Source organism: Psammomys obesus, unplaced genomic scaffold (assembly GCF_907164565.1).
Source record: "Psammomys obesus unplaced genomic scaffold, mPsaObe1.curated_primary_1811, whole genome shotgun sequence".
Lineage (NCBI taxonomy): Eukaryota > Metazoa > Chordata > Mammalia > Rodentia > Muridae > Psammomys > Psammomys obesus.
In genome coordinates, this window is record NW_026590552.1 from 1,255,834 (window position 1) to 1,281,223 (window position 25,390).

Sequence of the window (25,390 nt, forward strand, 5' to 3'; positions counted from 1 at the left end):
AAAGTGCAAAAGAAAACAGATCCATCCATTTACTCTTCCAACTTACTATAACTTAAATCAACCTGAAATTTTAAGAAGTAATTTTAAGATTAGAGTAAACCAGAGAATTAGACAAGAGGAGATAGCATCAAATGTTAGTAGTGTATAAGATTGCATAAAACACTCTGATGAATGGGATTTTGCTCAGTTTCCTCCAGGAGTAATCTACCCTAAGTCAGTCATTTTGAAGAAAACATTTTGAAACAAAGCTTACACCTGGAAATGCACTGAGGCAGGAAAGCATATCACTTTTCTCCATTATTCTTGTGCTGAAAGTGTGAGAAACTTTGAGTGATATATGAAAATAAAGACAACAAACCCTGAAGAATAACTGTCTCAGAAGACTTTATTAACAGCCATTTTATAAAGGAAAGCTTAAGTCCATAGCCCAGCATTTAATATACACTGCAATGAAATAGATCTGATAACACACTCCTTAGCTTGCTAGAGCAACCTGGCTTTGCTGGCTCTGAGCCAAACAACAGTCTTTAAATTATCTCTTGCTTCTCTTAGGATGACATTCTACTGTTTGTTTTTTGTTTGTTTGTTTGTTTTTGTTTTAATTATTTTTTATTTTTTGTATTAATTACAGTTTATTCTCTTTGAATCCCAGCTATAGCCCCCTCCCTCCAACCCTCCCAATCCCATCCTCCATCCCTCATCTCCTCTTATGCCCCTCTCCACGTCCACAGATAGGGGAGGTCCTCCTCCCCTTCCATTTGACCCTACCTTATCTGTTCTCATCTTAACTGGCTGCATTTTCCTCCTCTGTGACTTGGCAAAGCTGCTACCCTATCCAGGGGAGGTGGTCAAAGAGTTCAGGTCAGAGACACTGAGTTCAGGTCAGAGAATGTCCCTGTTCCCCTTACCAGGGTACCCACTTGGATACTGAGCTGCTGTGAGCTACATCTGTGCAGGGGTCTTAGGTTATCTCCATGAATGGTCCTTGGTTGGAATATCAGTCTCAGAAAAGACCCCTGTGCCCAGATATTTTGGTTTTGTTGCTATGCTTGTGGAGCTCCTGTCCTCTCCAGGACTTACTGTCTTCTACTTCTTTCCTAAGATTCCCTGCACATTTTACTGTTTTAAACAGAATTGCAATGGCCACTTATGGAAGAAAAAGGAAGTCACTCCTTGCAGTGACTCTGTGCTCAAGTGCATTTCCTGGTCTAGCTAGGAACATTTGGAGGATAGGTTAAGTCCTTAGAAGGTGAAGACTATGAGTCCAATTCCTTTATGTGTAAAACTTCTCAAAGAGTCCATTTTAATTTTAATATCCAGTTAATAATAGACTGGTATGTGTGTCAAAGGAGATGCTGAGTCTCATAACTAAACTTTGGGCAGAGTGCAGGGAATCATTTGAAAGAAGGGGGAGTTAGTAAGACCTAGAGAGGACAGAAGCTCCACAAGGACCAAATATATCTGGGCACAAGGGTCTTGTCTGAGATTGATTCTCCAACCAAGGACCATACATGGATATAACCTAGAACCTCTGCTCGGACTTAGCCCATGGCAACTCAGTATCCAAGTAGGTACCTTAGAAAGGGGAACATGGACTGTCTCTGATCTGAAATCAGTGGCTAGCTCTTTGAACAATCCTTATTACTATTCATTATTTTGCTTTGCTATAAAGCCAAGTGATAACTTCTATAATTAGTACTTACTAACTATATGATCCCATTGCTCACAGCTTACTATGGGTTTTCTCTCGGATGTCACTTCACATTGTTTTCAAATTAGCCCAAATTCTCAAATTCTGCCCTGTTTTGGATCATGTTTCTCTTTGACTTTATATACACTTGGAGGTCATGATACTCTTCTTTCCTAGGAGGCTGTAAGAGTCATTAGTGCTGTTTTAATTATTTATATACTAACTGTTCTCTAAAACATCAGAGGTAGTATATCTATAATGAATTTTTAGAGCAATATGGTCATTTATTTTAATTGTTCTACGTTTCTTTTCTTGTTTGTCAGTAATCTTGAAGTTAGAAAATATTATTTATGTACTGAATTAATATATTTTAATTAACAATACTTATATACATTTATGAAATGCAATGTTACATTTTTAAAATATTTTCTTTTTTTATTTATTTATGTACACTTGCATGCCAGAAGAGGGCATCAGATCCCCTAATAGATTGTTGAGAGCTACCATGTGGTTGCTGGCTGAACTCAGGTCCTCTGGAAAAGCAGCCTTTGCTGTTAACCATAGCCTGCAATATCATGTTTTAACAGCAACTCAATCACCTTGCTTGCTTGGCAATTTTGTGAAAAATCTTTTAATATACTCAGCAATTTGAAATATCTCTGTAGTTTATTATTCATTTCCACTGAATTTTTTTTTTATAATGTGGGTTTTGGGTTTGTTACTTATTATTATTTTTTTTTTATTTTTCTTTTTAGTTACATTTTGTTAACTCTGTGTCCCAGCTGTATCCCGCTCCCTCATTCCCTCCCCAACCCCACACTCGCTCCCTGGTCTCCTCCCTGCCCCTTTCCAAGTCCACTGATAGGGGAGGACCTCCTCCCCTTTCATCTGACCCTGTTTTATCAGATATCTTCAGGGCTGGTTGCAAAGTCCTCCTCTGTGGCCTAACAGACTGCTCCTCCCCTGGGGGGGGGGTGTCAAACAGCCTGCCCTTGAGATCCTGTTAGAAATAGTCTGTGTTCCCCTTACTTTGGAAAACTACTTGGTTACTGAGCTACCATGGGCCAAATCCGAGCAGAAGTTCTAGGTTATATCCATAGATGGTCCTTGGTTGAGTGTCAGTCTCAGAAAAGATCCTGTGCCCAGATATATTTGGTCCTTGTAGAGCTCCTATCCTTTCCATATCATACTAACTTCCCTTCTTTCATATGATTCCCTGCACTCTGCCGAGGGTTTGGTTATGAGTCTTAGTGTCTGCTTTGAAACACTGCTAGGTAGAGTCTTTCAGATGCCTTTTGTGGTAGACTCCTGTCATAAGTTCAATGCACATCCATTTGTCTTTCTAAATGAGGATTAATTACCTTAGCCTGTGTCCACTTTCTTGATTATCTTCTTTAGGTGTGTAGATTTCATTATGTTTATCATATCTTGTAGGCACTGAAAATTTTATGCCCTTTTCCAATATCTCTCCTTTCTCACATCTCAGCTAACTCCTGACAACTGTTACTTTACTTTCAACTATGAGGTCAACTTTTTTTTTTACATTGTTTTGTGTATAAGTGAGATTATATAACAGTATTCATTCTACACATACTTTATTTCACTCACTATAGGTCTTCTAGGTTCATTTATGTTCTAGAAAATGATGAGATTGCACCCCCTTTATGTCTGAATACTATTTCATTGTGTCTATTAGCAGGTTTTGTTTGTCCACTCATTGGATGTTGAAGATTTACAGTGTGTTCATGTTTTAACTCTTTCAAAATAGTGCACAATAAAATGGAGGTAGAAATGACTTTTAAGCACATTGATTCTATTTTCTTTGAATATCTCTTAGAGGTGGGATTGCTTACTCATATGGCAATTTTGTGTTTTGTCTGAGGAATCTCCTCTACTGTGGTTTTTATAGTGGCTGAATTAGATTTTATATATTTTTTAGAGAAAATGAATTTTATGTGCATAGGTAGTAAAATATGATTTAGAATAGTCTGGTCATTTATTGTTTGGATAATAAAAAGAAGAGTACAACACTAATTGTAACTATCTTCCTTCTTCATGGTTTAAACGGTGGGGCAGAACTTTTCATAATCTTCTACAATTGTCTTATTGCTTATGAACACCAAGGATCATTATAGGTGTTAAATTACATAGAAAAATGGAATAGAATAAACGAAAAATTCAATAATCTCATCGTTATACTTTCTGTTGTAAACTTTTGTTTTCAATCACTTTCTAAGTAGTTTTCTTAACTTTTCATTTAGAGAACTTGATCGATTCTACTTCTTCTTACTCCTTATTTTCCATTCCATTGAAGTACGGAAATTTATTACCACTGCTCTTAAATTAAGCTTTTTTAACCTTAGTGCCCTTTCCACACCAGTCTCCCAACCTGGAATATTTTCTTTGCTATGTTTTCTCAATTCTGTATATTCCTTCTAACTCAAAGTAATCTTATCACTTTATGAAGTCTATTTTAATCTCTTGATTTCCATATTGATCTCCTTTTAATAGGAATCTTTATATTACTTATTATTTCTTAAAGACTTGTTCTCTATATGCTATTCAAAGTATTTTACAAAATTACTCCTTGTACCATCCAAAGCAACCCACCAGCTAGCCAGGTATTATTGTCTAATTTTAGTGTAGCTGGGGACATGAAAATGTTCTCAAAGTTAATCTGCTAATACTGGAAAGGATAAGAGAAAGAATCAACTTATATCTGTTTAACTGCTTTTGCCTTAAGTTTTCCCTAAAGGCTGAGAAGGAGAATTTACAAGAGTTTAGACTCTCCGGGGAAAAGGGCATGTGAGGTTTCTAAAATTCCTACCAGAAGCACATTACCCACTTAATAATAATGTAAACCCCAATCAGGTTTCTTATGTCATGTCTATGACTTCTTGGTGCTCATTGACAAGCATTCCCCAGAATTATAGATATTGTTAAGCAGCAAAATTTTCCAAGAATACGTATTTTTTTCTATTTAAACTTACTTTCCCAACTTCATGTTCCTTTTTGTTACATCTCCGTCCACTGATTCATCTGTATTTAATGCTCTGCAGACAAATAAAATCATAAAATCATTTTTTGGGTATGGAAACAATGGTAATTTCCACTATCTCACAACAATGTTATATTTACTGAAATATATGTTGGAATATTGTTAATATGAAAAGTTATTAATACATAAGAGGACATGTAGGCTTTTGTCAAAAAACACATGCCGTGAAGTCTAAGTGTGTAGGTTTAAAATCTGCCAATACTGTTTGTTAGCTGTCAAAATTTTATAAACTTTAGTATAAATTCATTCTTTTTCATGGAAAATGGAGATACTAATGTTGTGAACTATACAGAGGTATTGAAAAGATTAAGTTCTGCATGTATAGATCTTTGAACAATGCCTAGTATAGAATAAGTCTTACATATATTTTTGCTCTTTCTTACACAAAAATATTTTTCCACTATTCACTATGTGTTGTTCTTTCTAGAAAAATACAATCACAATGAGAAAAGAAAAGGTAAAACAGTTAGTCTACAATAGATATAGTACCTCTGACTTGAGTGATCTTTTCTAGTTATCCCAGAAATAAAATAAAACTAGAATTTTCTGTGAAAAATATCTTATATTCAGATATTCAGGTAGGTTACCCTCTGAGAATCTTGCTTATTTTCTTTACCAACTTGTCAGCGTTCTCTGTTTCTTAAGAAAAACATTCACAATTTCTATATCCATTCTTCAGTTGAGGGGCATCTGGATTTTTTCCAGCTTCTGGCTATTACAAATAAAGCTGCTACAAACATGATTGAGCAAATGTCCTTATTGTGTACTTGAGCATGTAAAAAATAAAGAAATCATGAAATTTGCAGGTAAATGGTGGGAACTGGAAAAGACCATCCTGAGTGAGCTATCCCAGAAGCAGAAAGATACACAAGGTATATACTCACTCATGTAGACATATAATATAGGATAAACCTACTAAAATCTGTACATCTAAAGAAACTAATCAAGAAAGAGGACTTCGGCTATGATGCTCAATCCCCTTTCGAAAGGCAAAGAGGATGGACATCAGAAGAAAACAGGAGACAAGTTTGGAGCCTTTCACAGAGGGCCTCTGAAGGGTGCTGCCCTGCAAACTATCAAACAGATGCTGAGACTCATGGCCAACTGTTGGGCAGAGTGGATGGAATCTTATGAAAGAAGTGGGAAATAGTAATATCTGGAGAGAACAGGATCTCCACAAGGAGAGCAACAGAACCAAAGATCTGAGCACAGGGGCATTTCCTGAGACTCATACCCCAACCAAGTACTATGCATGGAGAGAACCTAGAACCCCTGCACAGATGTAGCCTATGGTGCTTCAGTGTCCAAGTGGGTTCCATAGTAATGAGAACTGCCATTACTATGACCATTTTAGGTCACTGCCTCTGATATGAGCTGATTGGTCTGCTCTTTGATCACCTGCCCCTGAGAGAGGAGCAGCCTTACCAGGCCACAGAAGAAGACAATGCAGCCACTCCTGATGAAATCTGATAGACTAGGATCAGAAGAAAGGAGAGGAAGACCTCCCCTATCAGTGGGCTTGGGGAGGGGCCTGCGTGAAGAAGAGGGAAGGAAATTGGGATTGGGAGGGGAGGAAGGAGAGGTTTAGGGGGAATATAAAGTAAATAAAGTGTAATTAATAAAAATTAAAAAAAAGAAAAATATCAACTTAAGACCAATAATCTCTAGGTAGATTTATGCAGATAGGTGTATATCCCATCCTACCTCCTTCCTGTGTGTGTGTTTCCTCTTCACCTATAATTCTCACTTCCTGTTGGGGACAAAATCACCATTATAAACATTTTAAAGAGAGTCCTGTGTCCCTTAACAACACTCACTTTAGGCTCAGGCCATCATATATGAGTCTTATACCTTGATATATTTGCCAATAGAATTCCATTGCACAGAAATGTTGCAGAACTAGGCTTATGCTGATGTTTTAGGTCATTGCTTGATGTAACTAATTGTTCCCATGTTCCTGTAAACAAAACGATGAACTACTAGGAAAACGTCTTCTCTGACAGGAGATATATTTTATAAGTTGTCCTGAAAGTCCAGTTGCAAAAGGAAAACCCTAGTCAGAATTTAATGTTTCATTCAAAACAACTGAAGTTTGTGAGTAAATTTTTTGTGTGTTCTTAAATCAATATCATTAATTTTAATGTTCAGGTTTTTTTTTCAGCATTGGTTTTCTTTGTGCAGATCCAATAACTACTGCATATTTCATCTATTGCTCATATATAATATGTTAGTAGAAATAGCCTAGGATATGGTAAAGTTCAGAAAAATGAATCAATTTTCCAGTTTTAATGTTTACTAGAAATATAAATTTAAGCAAGGTACTTGAACTTCTCTCATCTGTGACACACAGAAAATGAAAAGTGTCACACCAGGATACAGTCCTAAGAAGAAATAATCAGGTTGACAGATTTAGAAACACTCTGCAATATATCAAATCCTACCTGCACCTATTTCATTTGTTGTTCTACACTACCATCATGACATAGAAAACTATCACTGACATAAGACTTGCCTGCCAATGCCAGCACAACACTTTAGTCAGTGTGCCTTTCTAAAAGGAGGAGTTTTGATCCTAGTGTTTATGTGATTAGGCAAGATTTTTTCATCAATACATAGTCAGTAATATAAATGAACTAAACAACAAATACACACTTGATTTTACACTTAAAGACAGAATTGGCACTTGCATTCCTCCTGTATTTCTTTTTTAAAATTTAATCTTATTTATACATTTACTTACTATAATTTATTCAATTTGTATCACTGCAACTCCCTCCCTCATCTCCTCACAGTCTCACCTACCCTCCCTCTTCTCCCCCTATGACCTTTCCCTAAGCCCCTGATGGGGCAGGAGCTCCTCCCCTTCTATCTGGCCTTAGCTTAACAGGTCTGATCAAGGCTGGCTGCCTCATTTCTTCCATGACCTGGCAAAGCTGAATACCCAAGGCAAAGTGCTTGAAGAGCTGGCCACTGAGTTCATGTCACAGACAACCCCTGTACCCATTTCTAGGGTACCCACTTGGAAACTGAACAGCCAATGGGCTTCCTTTAAACAGGGGGTCTAAGTCCTCTCTGTACATAGTCCTTAGTTGGAATATCATTCTCTGCAGGACATCCTGCGTCCAGGTATTTTAACTCTGTTGTTCTCCTTGTGGAGTTTCTGTCCTCTCAAAGTCTTTCTCTATCCCTCTTTTTCCATAAGGACTCCTTCACTCTTCTCAAAGTTTGGGTAAAGGTCTCAGTATCTCCTTCGATAGCCTGGTGGGTAAAGTCTTTCCGAGGTCCTCTGTGGAAGGCTCCTGTCCTGTTCCTCGTCTTCTCCTACTTGTCTATCCTGTTTACCCTTCTTAATGAGGATTAAGCATCTTCCCTAGAGTCTTCCTTGTTGTTTAGCTTTTTTAGGGTTTTAGACTTTAGTATGGTTATCACATATATGGCTAATATCCACTTATAAGAGAATATATACTATATGTGTCTTTCTACTTCTGGGATACCTCACTCAGGATTATCTTTTCTAGTTCCCACAAGTTGCCTGCAAATTTCATAATTTCCTTGCTTTTAATTCCTGAGTTAGTATTCCATTGTGTAAATGCACCACACTTCTGTATCCATTCCTCCATTGAGGTACATATAGGTTATTTCCATATTCTGGCTATTACTAATAGAGCTGCAATGAACACAGTTGAATAAATGTCCAATAACAAATGTGTTATTGAATGGTAACACATCTTTTTGGTATATGCCTAGGAGTGGTATTGCTGGATCTTGAAGTATCACTATACCTAATTTTCTGAGGAAGTGCCAGATATGGAAAAACAAAAATCCCAGAATAGCTAAAACCATCATGTACATTAAGAGATCTTTTGGAGGCATCTCCAACCCGGATCTCACGCTACACTATAGAGCAACAGCAATGTAAACAACATGGTACTGACATAGAAACAGACTGGTGGATGAATGGAATCGAATAGTACCCCTAGAATTAAACCTACACACCTATGGACATCTGACTTTAGACAAAAATGTCAAAACCATATAATGGAAAAAAATGGTGCTAGTGTAAATGGATGTCTACATGTAGAAAAATGCAGATAGACCAATATTTATCACCCTGCTCAAAGTTAAAGTCCAAGTGGATCAAAGACCTCAACATAAAAACAGACACACTAAATCTATTAGAAGAAAAAGTGGGGAAGAGCCTTGACCTCATTGGCACAGGAGACAGCTTCCTGAACAGAACACCAAGAGCACAGGGTCTAAGATCAATAATCAATAAATGGGACCTCATGAAAATGAAAAGTTTCTGTAATACAAAAGAGACTGTCATCAGAATGAAACAACAGCCTACAGAATGGGAAAGGATCTTCACTGACTCTATATCTGACAGAGGGCTAATATCCAGAATATATAAAGAACTCAAGGAGATAAAAAAACAAATCATGCAAGCCAATTAAAAAATGAGGTACAGAACTAAAGAGAGAGTTCTCAACAGAGGAAGATAGAATGGTAGAGAAACAATTTAAAAAATGCTCAACATCTTTAGTCATTCTGGAAACGTAAATCAAAACGACCTTGAGATTTCACCTTACACCAATCAGAATGGCTGAGATAAAAAAAAAAAAAAAAACTCAAGGGATATTGCATGCTGGAGAGGTTGGAAAGAGGGGAAACCGCTTCTTCCTGTATTTCTTTTTTTTTCTTTTTTTAATTTTATTAATTACACTTTATTTATTTTGTATCCCTCCATAAGCCCCTCCCTCCTCCCCTCCTGATCCCTCCCTCCCTCCTCTTTCCGCATGCATGCCACTCCCCAAGTCCACTGATAGGGGAGGTTCTCCTCTCCTTTCTGATCTTAGTCTATCAGTTCTCATCAAAAGCGGCTGCATTGTCCTCTACTGTGGCCTGGTAAGGCTGCTCCCCCCTCAGGGAGAGGTGATCAAAGAGCAGGCCAATCAGATTATGTCAGAGGCAGTCCCTATTTCCATTACTATGTAACCCACTTGGACACTGAACTGCCATGGGCTACATCTGTGCAGGGGTTCTAGGTTATCTCCACGAATAGTCCTTGGTTGGAGTATGAGTCTCTGGGAAGTTCCCTGTGTTCAAATTATCTTGTTCTGTTGCTCTGCTTGTGGAGTTCCCGTCCCCTCCAGCTCTTACTATTTCCCACTTCTTACATAAAATTCCATTCACTCTTCCTGTATTTCTTATGATGCGAAGACTAAACAAATTGGTACTAGATGAACACTTGCTTATTCATTTTTGTTCCTTTCTTTCTTAATGAGACAACAAAGATGTTTATATGCACTAGATTTTACACATTTATGAAGAACATATGCACATTAATGAATCATCATTCTATTTGCACCTAATAAGTCCTCTTTTAGTTCAGCAAAGAAAAATATTGATTGTTTCATGCTACATGTGAGTTTAAGGAACTAGTAATTAGGACTGTCTTTGCTATGAGGGCAAGGTAGAAAAATACAAATGTGCGATTATTTATATACTTAAGATATCTGAACATACATTATATTGGTAAAATTATTTTCTGGGGTCTGGGGATGTATCCAGCAGGGTAGAGCCCTTACATGTGTGATTCCATGAGAGAACAGAGAAAGCCAGGAAGAGAGAAAGAGAGATAGAGAGAGTGAGAGATAAAAAGAGAGAGAGAAAGATAGGGAGAGAGAGAGAGAATAATTTTCCTCAACATTCCCAAGATATATTTTGGATCCCTGAATGCAACTGCTGTAAAGAAACTTTAGGTTGTGTACAAAGACTGAAAAAGTAAGGGAGACAAGCAAGAGAATGCTCTCAATGTTAGGTCTCATTTTCTGTCCTGAATTATTTAGAAAATTAGCTTAGTTCTCTCTCTCTCTCTCTCTCTCTCTCTCTCTCTCTCTCTCTAGCTCTGTATCCCATTTTTAATTTGTTTTTATTAATTACATTTCATTCACTTTGTATCCCAGTTATAGCCCCTTCCCCCACCCCCTCCTAATCCCACCCTCCCTCCCTCTTCTTCTCTTATACCCCTCCCCCAGTACAATGATAAGGGAGGTCCTCCTCCCCTTCCATCTGACCCTAGCCTATCAGATCTCATCAGTACTGTCTACATTGTCTTCTTCTGGCCTGGTAAGGCTGACCATCCCTCAGAGGAAGGTGATCAAAGAGCCAATCCATGAGTTCATGTCGGAGAAGGTCCCTGTTCCTATTACTGGGGAACCTTCTTGGACACTGAAATGTTATGGGCTACATTTGTGCAGGGGTTCTAGGTTATTTCCATGAATGATCCTTGGTTGGATTATCAGTCTCACAAAAGACCCCTATGCCCTCATTTTTGGTTCTGTTGCTCTCTTTGTGGAGCTCCTGTCCCCTCCTGGTCTTTCTATCATAAGATTCCCTGTACTCTGCCCAATGTTTAGTTGAGTCTCATCATATGTTTTGATACCCTGCTGGGTAGAGTCTTTCAGAGGCCTTCTGTGATAGGCTCCTATAATGTTCCCTGCTTTCTCAGACAATTAGGAATAGTGCTAACTCAAGATCCAGGTGTACTATTCCTAGGCATATATCCAAAAGATGCTCAATTATACAACAAAGACATTTGCTCAACCATATTCATAGCAGCTTTATTTGTAATAGCCAGATGTTAGAAATAACACACATATCCCTCAGCTGAGGAATAGATACAGAAATTGTGATACATTTACACAATGGAATACTATGCAGCAATTAAAAACAAGGAAATCATGAAATTTGCAGGCAAATGGTGGGAAGTAGAAAAGATCATCCTGAGTGAGGTATCCCAGAAACAGAAAGACACACGTGGTTTATACTCACTTATCAGAGGATATTAGACATTTAATTTAGGATAAACATACTAAAAATCTGTATACCTAAGGAACGTAATCAAGAAGGAGGACCTTGGTTATGATGCTTAATCTTCATTCAGAAAGGCAAAGGGAACTGACATCAGAAGAGTGAGAAAACAGGCAACAGGACAATTAGCTTAGTTTTCTCTTTTGCTACAGAAATGGCAAATTAGTTGTAGCATTTGTACTTAAAACGGAAGAAGCAAAAATCTGTGTGTTTGCCTGCGTGCAACAAAAAAAAAAATTTCCAACGCTGGGAAAATTTTTTTTTGCCAACCTGGACAAAAGAGTGAAACCGTGTGTGCGTGCGTGCGTGCATGCGCACGTGTGTGTGTGTGTGTGTGTGTGTGTGTGTGTGTAGCTGTATCCCAGAGTTCCAAGTGTCCCAGAGAGATAGAAAGAAAGAAAATCCTGAAATGAGATCTATCTGATTAAACTCCATGCTGCAGGAAACTCATGAATAATTTTGTACTATTTTCTGCTTTTGAAATGCACCTATAACCCCTCAAAAAAACCTCAAGGTTTTTTGCAATAGGGATATATGGTCTTCAATCTGTTTTATTATTTTCCTTTATTTACCATTTGAGGTTATTCTCTTTGTATTTCCATTCCAGTGTTCATAGTTCATCAGGGCTACTTTTGCTGCCAAATATAGTGACAGGAAATATTGTCCATCTACCTTACTTCTGCAGCATACAAACTTCTGCATTTAGAGTGACTGTGACTGAAAACCTGAGCCACTTCTTCAGAATTACTAACATGTTATTGCTGCCACTTTTCCTTTTACTCTATCAGGATTATTTAATTCAGTTTTAGATAGAGTAAGAGACAGAAGGGGGAAAGAAAACTTTTTTAGTTATGCACATCAATCCAATTTCTCGGAGCTCCAGAATGAATTTTTAAACTTGTTGAACAGAAGCATACAAATCTCTAAAAGCAAGTCAAATAATGTACAAAGCCTCCATTCATTGTGTAGGCAGAATGGAATGCTGGTACTCGGCAGCTCTCTGAGGAATGTTCCTCTGGCTTTGACTATTCTGCTGGGAACAAGCAGGGAAACACATATATAAAATGAATTTATAGTGTCTCTCTTATGGCAAAATGATAAGAAAAGTTGGCTGCTTAATATAAACTGTTAGTTGCATATTCCAGGCCTCCATTCTTTGAGGTCCCTCCCACATCCACAGGCCTGTCTACCATTTAGCAAGCAGTACAAAGTGGCTGATTATGATTATTGACTGTGTAGCCCTGTTCTCTTATACTCATTCTGTGGACAGAATGTAAGAAAAGTTGGCATTTTGAAGTAGGACCCATTCCGTTTCTGAGTTTTCTTAGGTTTGCTATGCAACAGGATCAGTGCTGTAGTCCCCGGTTCAAGCTGAAAATGTTGCACAGGAAGACATACCATGTAAAGGTCAGATTCTAATATTATGTTGTTGTTTTTTTCATCTGTGTATATATAAATGAAACTTAATGTATATCTCTGGTGATAACTCTTACCAAGCTCCTCTGGTCTCTCTGCCTGCCTGAAAAGATGATGGTATTTTAAAAGGGAATGCTTAGTAATCATTGAATTATGTTGTAATATATGTATGATATTTTAAAACCAAGGTGAACTTTTGTGTGTGGTCTAGAAGATGATCTTGTCTCATTGAGTCTCATTAATGTGCTGGTGTTGTGTACAAACTTGGTTATACATTTTTTCATGCTATTATGATCACAGTCAACACAATCAATTAACGCATGAATTAAAATATAACTACTTATATTGCAATGAAATGATTACCACTAGGATTTACTTTACTATATCATTTTATTTCACAAATCATATGTGTATCAGAGTGTTTCATACATGGACTAGAAAATTTAACTTATGAAATTGCTGTAAGTATAATTCATAGAAATAATAATTTGACAAGGCAGAACACCAAAATGTATGCTGAGGGCATATTTTCTTGTTAGTTACCAAATTACAATTTATTTTGGACTATTTATTATTATTATGATGATGATGATGATGATGATGATGATGATGATGATGATGATGATAGTTCTTTAAATTCACATTTACAGCTATGCTCTTTGTTTGGTCATTCTGAATGTGTTTTTACAATTGTGTGGTAGGATCTCCAAGGAGAAATTGAAGTTCATACGGACATCTATCACAATCTTGATGAAAATGGCCAAAAAATCCTGAGATCACTGGAAGGTTCAGATGAAGCACCCCTGTTACACAGACGTTTGGATAACATGAATTTCAAGTGGAGTGAGCTTCGGAAAAAGTCTCTCAACATTAGGTAGGCATGATCAGAGGGTGGGGGTTATCCAGATGTGAATAAAGATAAAATTATCCTCATTTTCCTAGCGCAGGTCACTAATATTTCATATGTTTATGTAGAGCACCCATTTTCAGAATGATTCATTTTATTTTGAATAAATGAATCATTCATTTGCTTGAAATGGAGATAATAATTGAGGGTTCTGGTTAGAATAAAACTGGACTGTTTTTATAACCACAGGAGAGATACATATTAAGACATTAGAGTAAATTTCAAAAATGAGCATAGCGATCCTAATTTCAGCGTTTTCTCTTGGCTTCTCACAGTGTTTTTTGAAAATCAATAAAATTAGTGAATGTTTACTATGGCATTCTCTCTTTGCATGACCAAATGCATGAACAAAGGACATTCTTTAAAAGCTGAACACATTATAATTAACAATTTAAAGACACTCTTTCCAGAATTCCTACAGCTTTATAGATTATAGCAACCTTTTTTCTATCATTTGATCTCTCTTAGATTTTATTGAAGCACATTGTTTGAAGGTACGCTAAACTTTTAGGTTTTTCACTTTGCTTGATTTTCACTTTGCTTATTTTTCACCTCAGCTAGATTTAAGAAGTGAATGGATGCATATTGCTTAAAAAAAAAGTAAAGGGAAGCTCTCTTGGGATCCTTGTTTGACTAAGATAGGTGTATAGAGGGACAAAAGAGCAGAGCTGGTCTGTGCAATGCCCAGTGTTACCTAAGAAATTGGGAAATGCAAGGAAGAGAAGCTAAGCTTCCTGCCTTCTGGTTGGTTGTGTTTCTTAATTCATTAATACTTAAAGGTGTGTGTGTGTGTGTGTGTGTGTGTGTGTGTGTGTGTGTGTGTGTGCTTTCATCAGTGCCTATGAAACAGTGGTCATGAAGAGAGGTAAAGAAGGAAAATTAATTTAATAAAAGAAAAAAAGGGTTTTCCTCTTTTTTATAGTCCTCCTAAATTGTCTTCAATTTCAACATACAATCCTCATAAAGAAGATGAACAACTGGAATTTTATTAACTTGAAAGCACTGTTGTAGAAACTCTACCCATGAAACAATAATAATGCTAGCAAGTAACACAGGTGTATGTATGTCTCATTGGCTGCTCTAAGTATTTGACTTGTGTGATATTACCTGCAGCCCTGGAAGGTCGATTTCATTCTTATACTATCTTAGCCTTTGGAGAAAAGGGGGAACAGAGAGGTTAAATAAGTCTATGAAAGTAACCCACTTAGCAAGTGGCATGCCTAAGACTTATTCACAGTGAGTCTGACTTCATCATATGACCTTTTAATCATCACAAATGCAGCATAAGTGATGATAGTGACTTGAGAAACATCTTTTAAAGAACAAAAGAATTTATTTTTACAAAGCTTTTCCTCAAGTTTGCACCTCAGCCTCCCAGAATCTCATCTTGATCTCAGTATTCTGCCCATGATTTTTTTTTTCTTCTCCAAACCATTTTTATTTTGAAAGAAAAGCTTTATTCTCTAGTGGCTAGATTTTAATTATTTGTTTTGGGTTTTTTTCCCTCTTTTTATTTTTATTTTTTTATTATCATTAGTTACATTTTATTAATTCTGTATCCCCGCTGTATCCAATCTATGTGTTAGTGATTAGCTAGGGGCAATACTGGGATATTGCACTTTCAAACATAGACGGGCTCTATTAGCTCTCTATGCTTTAAACGATTAAGAGTAGTCCAAGTATGTAATGACCAAGGTGACATTTGAAACATATGTCCTTAAAAAGAATAAAACCTGAACTGAAAAATGATTTAATGGGTGAGGAAAAGAAAAGTGATTCCCTTTTTGCAGGAAGGGAAAAGAAAAAGGTTATAACTGTTGCAAGTTTTTATTTATATCTTTCCTCTATATGAACTTGATGAAATAAAAAAAAATGAAAGTGGCAAACAGCATGTTAGCAAAATATGGGCTCTTCATTTTCCTATATGGCAATTACTGCAGTTTAATTCTTACTGTGATTAATCAAGCAGAAAACAGTTACCTTAGTTTATGTAAGATGCTGTGGATTTTGCAATTTAAATGTTATGATTAATGGTTTGTGCTTTTAAGTAGGTCTCTGTAACAATCTAGAACGTATTGTAAGTACTCAATTATATTAAGCAAAGAATTCTTCACATTCCCGGACTTTAGTTTATCTTGACACTCGACTGAAATAGGGGTATCACTCATTCCATAGCAGTGGCACAGCTCAGGTAGTAATTGTGGATATTATGAAATAAGATAAAGGAACATTGGGGTGACTGTCCATTGGAGTATTTTTCATCTTTAATGTGACTGCAATTTTCAAAAAACACTTCAAAATGTCCTAGGAAAACAACCCTGTTTCAGCAGATTATAGCACATTATATACAAGAAAATGTAGTGGGTTCATTGTTCTGTGAGTGCTTCTCAAACCATTTGGGTATTTCAGAGCATAAAAGCAACAGTTGTACAGAAATATTCGACCTGGAATACGGTTTCTATCACATTACTCTTTAGTTCAAAAATTTTGTTCTTGTGCACACATCTTATTTATTTGGTTGCTAAACTTGTATGTTCTTCTTATGTCCCATGGCCATCCTGTATCTTTATCAAGCAACATTCCAGCCCCTCTTACATGGAACTCTGAGAAAGTAAATTCTGCTTTCTAATCCAGTTTTTAATTCTTAGCAGTTTCCTGTCTCTCATGGGAGATGGTGTATGAACATATGCTTGTTTGTCACACAACCTGTATTATTGTTTAAATTTTGACTCAAATCATACAACATGCATTTTTCCATACTGGCTGTTCTTCACTAGTTCTTTCCAGGACTACTCTAATTTACAATTGAAGGACTAAGTATATGGCTCTGTTATATACTCCAGTGGGTAAAGTGCTTGTCTAACATGAACAAGGTTTTTGGCTCAACCCACAGCACAGACAACACACACACACACACACACACACACACACACACACACAAACACAAACAATATTTCGTTGAGTGTCTATGAGTTGTTCATGTCTGATGACTCAAGCTAAATTAAATAAAAGATGTGTAAAGTCAAAAGAAGTCTAAAAGAATAGTCTTTGTTGTTTCTTCTTTTTTTTTTTTGACCTAACATGCAACCTAAAACCAGTTGCTTAAGTGATTTAATACAATGAGACACTAAAATGAAGAGGTAAGACCAGAAACATGGTCTTTTCAGCTTCTATTCCAACTATGCAATTCTATGAATGAATGCTTTTTAAACCTACACAAATCACTGTGTTTGTGTGTGGTGTATGTATATGTTCACATGTAAGTATGCACTTGTGCTTATGGGTATATGTACATGTGTGCAAGAGGCTAGAGATCAACATCCATGTCTTTCTCAGTCACTCTCTGATTTTTTTTCTTGAGTCAGAATGTTTCACTGAACATTAAATGCTTCACTTTTTCTAGAATGTATGGCCAGTAAACTCAGGGATCCACCTGTCTCTACTTAACTGGTTTGGGATTACAGATACATACCACCATGCTTGACTTAATGCAACTGCTTGGTTGGCAAGCATATTACCAACATATTCCTTTCCCCAGATTCTTGTTTTTTTTTTTTTTATTTGCATGGCACCAATTTATTTTTAAAATATAGTATTAAAAATAAATAGGTTGGTTTTGAGGAAAAGTGCTTGAAATTATATAATACTAACTTATCCATTCAAGAAATGTTGATCATACCTTCCAGACTCATTATCATATTGCATGTTGTCAACAAGATAGACTAATAAGTAAATAATCAGTGATGGCTCAGTTCCATAGAACAAGGTAAAATGTGGAAATCCAGTAATGCTTTTATTTACATATAGAAATGATGTACCAACCAACTACCATGCATGGGGAGGACCTAGACCCCATGCTCAGATGTAGCCTGTAGACAGCTCAGTCTTCAGGTGGGTTCCCTGGTAAGGGGAGCAAGGGTTATCTCTGATCTGGACTCTGTTTACACACTCTTTGACCAACTTGCCTGGCCACAGAGGAACAGAATCCAGGGAGTCCAGATGAGACTTGATATGCTAGGGTCAGATGGTAGGAGAGGAGTGTTCCCCCTTTTTGTGGTCTACAGGAAAAGGTAAGTTGGAAGCACACTGGGACCAGAAGAGGAGGGAGAGGGCTCCAATTGGAATATAAAGTGAATAAATTATAAAAAATTAAAAAGTGAAAACAAAAATAAAAAAATGTATGCATTCATACATACACAGAGTTATGAGTATTGAGACAATACCAGGATGATGAATGGGCAAAGTGTTTCTCTTGCTAAAATAGCCCATATCCACAACCTTTCACTTTGACTTCAATACGAGCAAGAATTTTAGAACTGGTCAAGTGAATTTTTTACAGAAGCAATATTTATGAAGAATTGTTTAATCTGTATTCATCTTTTCCCATGTTAGTATATAAACAATTCACTATGAGGATTACTTAATATGTTAATTACTTTAATTGATATAACTTCAGCAAATTAACATTAGTTTGAGGGACAAGAAAAGAACACAAACATATTCTTCATCAGCAATGCCTCTTTTAGGGAGTACTTGGTATGGAAAGGTTTTTTAGAATGGAAAGGTTTTTTGTATGTTTGTTTGTTTGGTTTCTATAATGGATAACAAAAAAAGAGCAAAAGAAAGAATGCCGTTCTACTTTTGAGGAGGAATAAAAGCAACTTGGACATTGAGTATCTCTGACCTTTCTTTTGCTCGTGGAATGTTAATTATGTTGAAAGTTGGCATTCAAGGCCCAGATTAAAAAAAAATTGCTTCTTTTTGAATTTAATTCTTTATCTTCATTTAAAGTCCCATAGCTCCCACTTCATTTCTATGGTTTGTCATTATTTCCACATCTGTACCCTTTTTTCTGTCTACTTAACTGCTATTGTATTACACAGGGGCACACAGGATGTACAGTGATATATCACTAGCTTTATAGAAGAAGTCAAAGTGAAAAATAAATTCAATACAGCACTATTTGCTCTAAGTATATGTGCTTTTCAAAGTATAGATTCAAACTAGGCATCAACCAAATCACATTTGAAATATCTATGTCTAGAGAAATAGCAACCACTTTATCATCCATATAATTCTTAGAGTCCTGTCTCTGAAGTGTCCTTTAAATATCAAGCATTAAATCCCTACACTCCAAAAGAGCCTAAACTTTATAATTTGTATAATATTTTTCAAGATGCACTTGTCTTTTTAGAGTCTAGTAACCCCCAAGCTCTTGTCTTCACTAATAAAGATTAATACGGCTTGGATAGATGCTAAGTCTGCCACTTCAAGCCACCTCTCTTTTCTATTTATTGGGTAGGGGTAAGTAAGGTACATTTGACCATTAAGAAAAGTCTTTTTCCCCCTGGAATCTAGAATAGTTGATTAAATTAAAGATGCTTAAGGTCTGTTTGTTTGTTTGTTTGTTTGTTTGTTTGTTTTTAATCTAAGGGTGACTTGTAATTCTCAATTCCCATATGTAAATATGACATATAACAGCTATGCCACAGTAGTTTTTGTTAGACCTCTAGGCTTGCTTTTTCCCCCAGTTATAAAACAGAGTGTTTGAATTGTAATCTTTAAAGCTCATCTTAATCCTAATATCTTTAGAAAAATAAATCCAAATACAGAAAGTAAGTAAATACAGAAAGCTACCCATTTTTTTTTTTTGAGGAGATGTCTTTCCAAGCACAAAATAAGCTAATTTTTCCAAGGTATTTGATACGCAATCATTAAAATACAACAAGCAGCTTTTTCTAGCACATGAATTATAAATGTCTCAATCATTTCACAAGCTTAATGTGCTAAAGAAAAATATTATTCAACCTAATAGTTCCCTTATATTTAGATAGTCTTTAAATTATGTTGAGTAGATACAAACTCATTTCTAGAAATACCCACATATAGTGTTAAAGAATTAAAAGTAATACTTTAAGAAATTATTTTTCAGTGTTGTTAGAGTTCAGCTGAAGAGCTGTGAAAGCACTTCTTAAAATTGCGGAGATTTTGTCAGCAAGGTCTGGAGATCTGGATTTCAAGCAAGTTATTCTAAACTGAAACGTGAGATCTACAACTTAAAATTATTTTAATTGGATATTATTTTCTGACTGTCTCTGCTCTAGCCCTTACTCCCAGTCCTTTGGTTCTCTTTTTCCATATGCATAAAAAATTACCTAGACCATCATTGTATGACATTACCATCATCGGTGTAATACAGTCCTTAGCACTGAATATTTATGTTGCTTCTAGTTTAACACAATCATAAGCAATGTTGCAATGAATAATTTCTACCTATAATGTTGTGAGCTTTTCCAGTTGCTTTCTTCATGTTTATTTTTAAAAATTTTTTAGTTTTTAAATTAATTTATTTTTTATTAATTGCAGTTTATTCACTTTGTATCCCAGCTATAGATTCCTCTCATCCTTCCAAATCTCAGCCTCCCTCCCTCATCGCTTCCCATGTCCCTCCCCAAATCCACTGATAGAGGAGGTTCTCTTCCCCTTCCATCTGACTCTAGCTTATCAGGTCTCATCAGGACTGAATACATCGTCCTCCTCTGTGGTCTGATAAGGCTGCTCCCCGCTCAGGGAGAAGTGATCAGAGAGCCAGCCACTGAGTGCATGTCAGAGACAGTCCCTGTTCCCCTTACTAGGGAACCTACTTGGAGACTGAGTTGCCATGGGCTACATGTGTGCAGGGGTTCTAGGTTATTTCCATGCCTAGTCATGTTTCTTAAATTGAATATTTGCCCATCTTAAAGATCTTTTATATCTTTATTAGATTTTATTCAATTTTTTAATTTTCTTTTAAAAATTTGAAACAATTTAATTTCAGTAGTAAGTTCTTATTCTAGAAATTCAAAATCAGAAGGAGAATTAGAAAGGAAATGTCAAGCTCAGTTACTGAAGATACATAGGAAATTGTCTTCTACATGACTGGTATTCATTTTATTTCTTAGTATATGTGAAGACTTTGGCGTGTATATGTTATTGGCAGTATTAGTTTTTATGAATTAATTAGTGCTTGCTGATAAAACGAAAGTGATGCAGCATGGCTGCAGATGATATGAGAACAAAGTGCTGTAACTTTTCTTTTTGTTTTCTGGATATTTTATTTTATTAATTTATTTTCTCCTCCTTAAATGAAATGTGGATTTTTATAACACAGATCATTCATTTGTACCTGGCTTCTAAGGATTAACATGTTCTAAATACAGCTGACAGGAAAACAGTCTCAATCTTAAATTATTCATGTTTGGGAGAAGCTTACTGATAAATACCTGATTTTTCTCTTCCATTAAGTTGTTATCTCCATGAATTATTCAGAATGGAAACAATGCAAAAACTGTTGGAACATGATGAAAAACAAATTTTAGGTGCAAAGGAATAAAGAAGGGTAAACTGGTAGAGGGAAAAGAGAAGAATATGGGAAGCAGAGGAAAAAACAAAAACAAAAACAAAACAAACCAACCAACTAAAAACAGCAACAACAAAAACAATACCAGATGGAAGGACTCAAAAAAAAAAAAAAATACAACAACAAAACTGCCCAGGGAGTAAGAAATGGAGAAATCAAAATGTAGGGAGAGAACTTTCCATTTCTCAAAGCAAAAAGAATTCCAGTATGAGTTGCCACTGTTTCTAAGTCTTTTTTTTACCAGAAACATTAAAAATTATTCATAGAAACAGAATGGGAAAGCATTTGATTCCAATGAGTAGGCTATGCCAAAGATTTCAGAATTCTGCTCATACATAGCAACATATGGATGAATGTGGCATTTCCTCAAACTTCTCATCAGAATAATCGCACCCCATTTTTCTGACTCACAAAATCAGGTACCTAGAATTTTTTGATGGCTGTGGTATGTAACTCACAATAAATTTGTATGATGGCCATATCCAAACAATGAAATGGAATTAACAGACTCACCAATTATACTTCTAGATATTCTGACAGTTTGCTTCTGTTCATTTTCAGGTCACATTTGGAAGCCAGTTCTGACCAGTGGAAGCGTTTGCATCTTTCTCTTCAGGAACTCCTTGTGTGGCTGCAGCTGAAAGAAGATGAGCTGAAACGGCAGGCACCTATCGGGGGTGATTTTCCAACAGTTCAGAAGCAGAATGATGTACACAGGGTAGGATGTTTTAGACACTAATGACTTGTGCATAGAGAGCATTAAATTACTATTTTAATTTTTTTTCAATTAAAAATTAAATGAGAGGAAAATATTTTTACTCGTTTAATCCAACAGTTAATTATAAATTATCTACACACATTATATTTTAAATGTCAAAAATCTGCATTAATAATATCCTTTTTCTCTATTTTTAGCCCTTCTTTTCATGGAATATTTTGAATATTTATAAAAGTAGACAGAATATTATAATAAACAATCATGTCCTTTCCAATCCTCAATTCATGGGCAGTCTTATTTCCTCTATGCCTCTATTAATTCCCTTGTTATTTTGAAGCAAATTCCAGTCATATTTTAATTATTCCTAAATATTTTAGAAAGTGCCTCAAAAGAGAATGTTTTGCTCTTTGTAAGTAAATACAGTAGTATTACAATACTGTAAAATAGCAGTAACTGCATTCTATCAAATATTCACAAATATTCCTTTTATCACATACACCAAATTTTTTAGGTTTTCTGTCTCATTTTAATAATCAAAATAATATCAGCATATTGCATTTTGTTAATTTTTTATATTACAATTATATAATTTCTCTCTCACCTTTCCTCTCTCCAAATCTCATATACCTCTCCTTTCTCTGTCTTAAATTCATGACCTCTTTTTTCATTAATTGTTACTACATGCATTCATATATATTCCTCCTACATTTAAGCTGCTCAGTCTTTATGTTACTTGTATATATGTGTTCAGAGATGACCATATGGCATTGGATAAACAGTTAATGTGTTCTTCTCTGGAGAAGACTATTTCTTCGACTCTAAGCATTCCGTAGTTTCCTGTAGTTCTTTGTGTAGATTTGAAGCCTTTTGGGATTTCTCCTGTCTCTTTTGGCATGTCTACTGTTTTCATTGTTCTGGTCATGTTTAGTCAGCCATATTGATGGAATTTAATGGATGTAGCTTCTAATATTACTAATTGATACAATGTCACTCCCTGATCCTTTTGCTCTTACAATCTTTCCATCCCATCTTTGGCAGTGTTCACTGATTCTTAAGTATAGGGGCGGTTTTGTAGATGTATCCATTGGGAAGGCTCCACAACTCTACATTTGGATCAGTTATGATTTTCTCTTATTGTCTTAGTGTGCTACCGAGAGAAGTTCTCTTGGTAAGGTATGAGAACTACACTTGAACATGAGTATAAGGAAATATTTAGATTGTTATTAAGGATTATGCTGGCTTAGAAAAGTGTGGTTGTATTTTCTCCTCCATAATACATGACTTCACTGGCCTTGGATAGTTGACTAAGTTTCCAGTACCAAGTATTGTTCTCTCTTCTTGAACATGTCTTAATTTCATGTATGCCAAGGCATACATGCCATTATTACACCCTTAAGATTATGGAGCAATGCTGTCCATTGTTGTGGGTCATAGGTATCAGAACTGGAAATGATTGTTAGTTGTTCCCCATTTTAGGAAGATTGCTTGTCTAGTCCTCTAGGGAGGAGAATTTCAGGACAGTTCCAGGTCGGAGAGCTCTCAGCTTTGTTTGTAAAGTGTATTCAGCAATGGATATTTACTTCCTCCCCTGAGGTAGGTAACAAAGGGCAATAGCAACGGTTATATGTTTTGGAAATCTCTTGGACAAGCCTGACTATGGCTATATTTATGTCAACTTGACAAAAGCCAAAATCACTTTAGAATTAGCCTCAGTTGAGATAATGTCTCTGTAAGACTAAGCTGTAGGCAAGTCTGTAGGGAATTTTCCTAATTAGTGAATGAAGCAGGAAAGCTTGGCACATAGTGGGTGGAACACCCTGAGCTGGTGGCCTAGGATTCTATAAAAAAGCAGGCTGATCAAGCCATAAGGAGCAAGTCAGTAAGCCAGTAAGCCAGTAAGCAGTAACCCTCCATGGCCACTGTATCAACTCTGCTTTAATTCTTGTCCTGACTTTATCTACTAAGGCATAGGAGTATAAACCAATTAAACCCTTTCCTCCATGCTTGCTTTTAGTCAGGGTGTTCTGTCCCAACAACCCTAACTGGGATATGGACCAACAACTCAAAAGAGGGCTTTTCATGTTTGACATTGAGAGTTGTGATAGGTGCTATGTCTCTGGGAGGGAGCATTCTCAGCTCCAGTTTATTAGCCTTGTCTCTTCATGTTTTTTAAACCATTTGTATAAGATTGACAGATAAATGTCTCTCTAATGTTCAGAATAATGAGTCATTCCTTCCCTAGCATCCTTCACCATTGGCCAATTGTTTATTTGCTGTTTTTTTTTTTGTTGTTGTTGTTTTTCTGTCTTCTCAAGAAAGTTTTGAATAGGAAGGCAGAGAAAATGAAGATTTCTTCATTTTTCAAAACAACATAGCCTAATGGAGTATTGATAGGTGTTTTTGTTTTCAAATAAGAATTAAAAGTCCACAATGAAAAATGAATAGCCAGCCAAAATAAATTAGAATCAAATAAAACAGCCTTAATAAAATGGCAACACATTTGTATGTTCTGTTTTTTAAAGTACTGAATTGTATTCTTTCCAATTTCCTAAACCATCTCAGATTGTCTTTACACTACCAACCCAAAAATATGTTTTCACTCTATCTCAAAGCAACAACAAAAAAAAATCTACACAGACTCCCACAATAACCAAAAAACTAAAAAGACAATTAAAAAAAACCAAAGCAACATAAAAAGTGCACAAGAAAAAAAAATGGTATTTTATGGTTTTGCTTTTGTCTTCTACTCTGGGGTATGGGGCCTGTCCTAGATTTTGTTTGCTATGTCCAGTGTCACTCCTTTAGAGAAAACTGACTTTCTTTTCTGAGCAGGTATCAACTGCAAATATTTTCTTGGATAGGAGTGGCATTTTTGGTCCACTTTACCATATCAGTGCTTGAATTTTGTCTGATTTGAACATGTGCAGGTCTTGTATGTATTGCAACAGTATGTGTGAGTTAATGTGTATACCAATCCTGTTGTGTCTAGAAGACTTTACTTCCTGTGAGTCATCCACTACCTCTGGCCTTATGATCTTTCCTCCTCCTCTTCTGCTAGAGAATCATAAACATTTTAAATAGAATTATTTTTATGTTACAGTAAGTTGGGGCTGAATTTGTACAAAAAAAGACTTAATTTTATCATAATCCCAGGAACTAAATAAAAAGAAAGAAACAAAGAAAGAAAATAAGAAAGAAAGAAAGAAAGAAAGAAAGAAAGAAAGAAAGAAAGAAAGAAAGAAAGAAAGAAAGGAAAAAAAGAAAAATTTCATTATAAATTTGCCTACTGGACAGTCTTGTGAAATTATTTTTTATTTGAGCTTCTTTCT

The 25,390-nt window shown here is 36.0% G+C and overlaps 1 protein-coding gene across 3 annotated transcripts in view; it reads left to right on the top strand.

Annotated features, from left to right (window-relative positions):
- The window catches only part of Dmd (dystrophin), a 1,523,318-nt gene that overhangs the window by 966,840 nt on the left and 531,088 nt on the right, over positions 1-25,390 (top strand). For all 3 annotated transcript variants that reach the window (XM_055607916.1, XM_055607917.1, XM_055607918.1), the window contains 2 exons: positions 13,739-13,911; positions 21,905-22,061. In XM_055607916.1, coding sequence (XP_055463891.1) covers positions 13,739-13,911; positions 21,905-22,061 — 330 coding nt within the window. The remainder of the gene's footprint in view (positions 1-13,738; positions 13,912-21,904; positions 22,062-25,390) is intronic.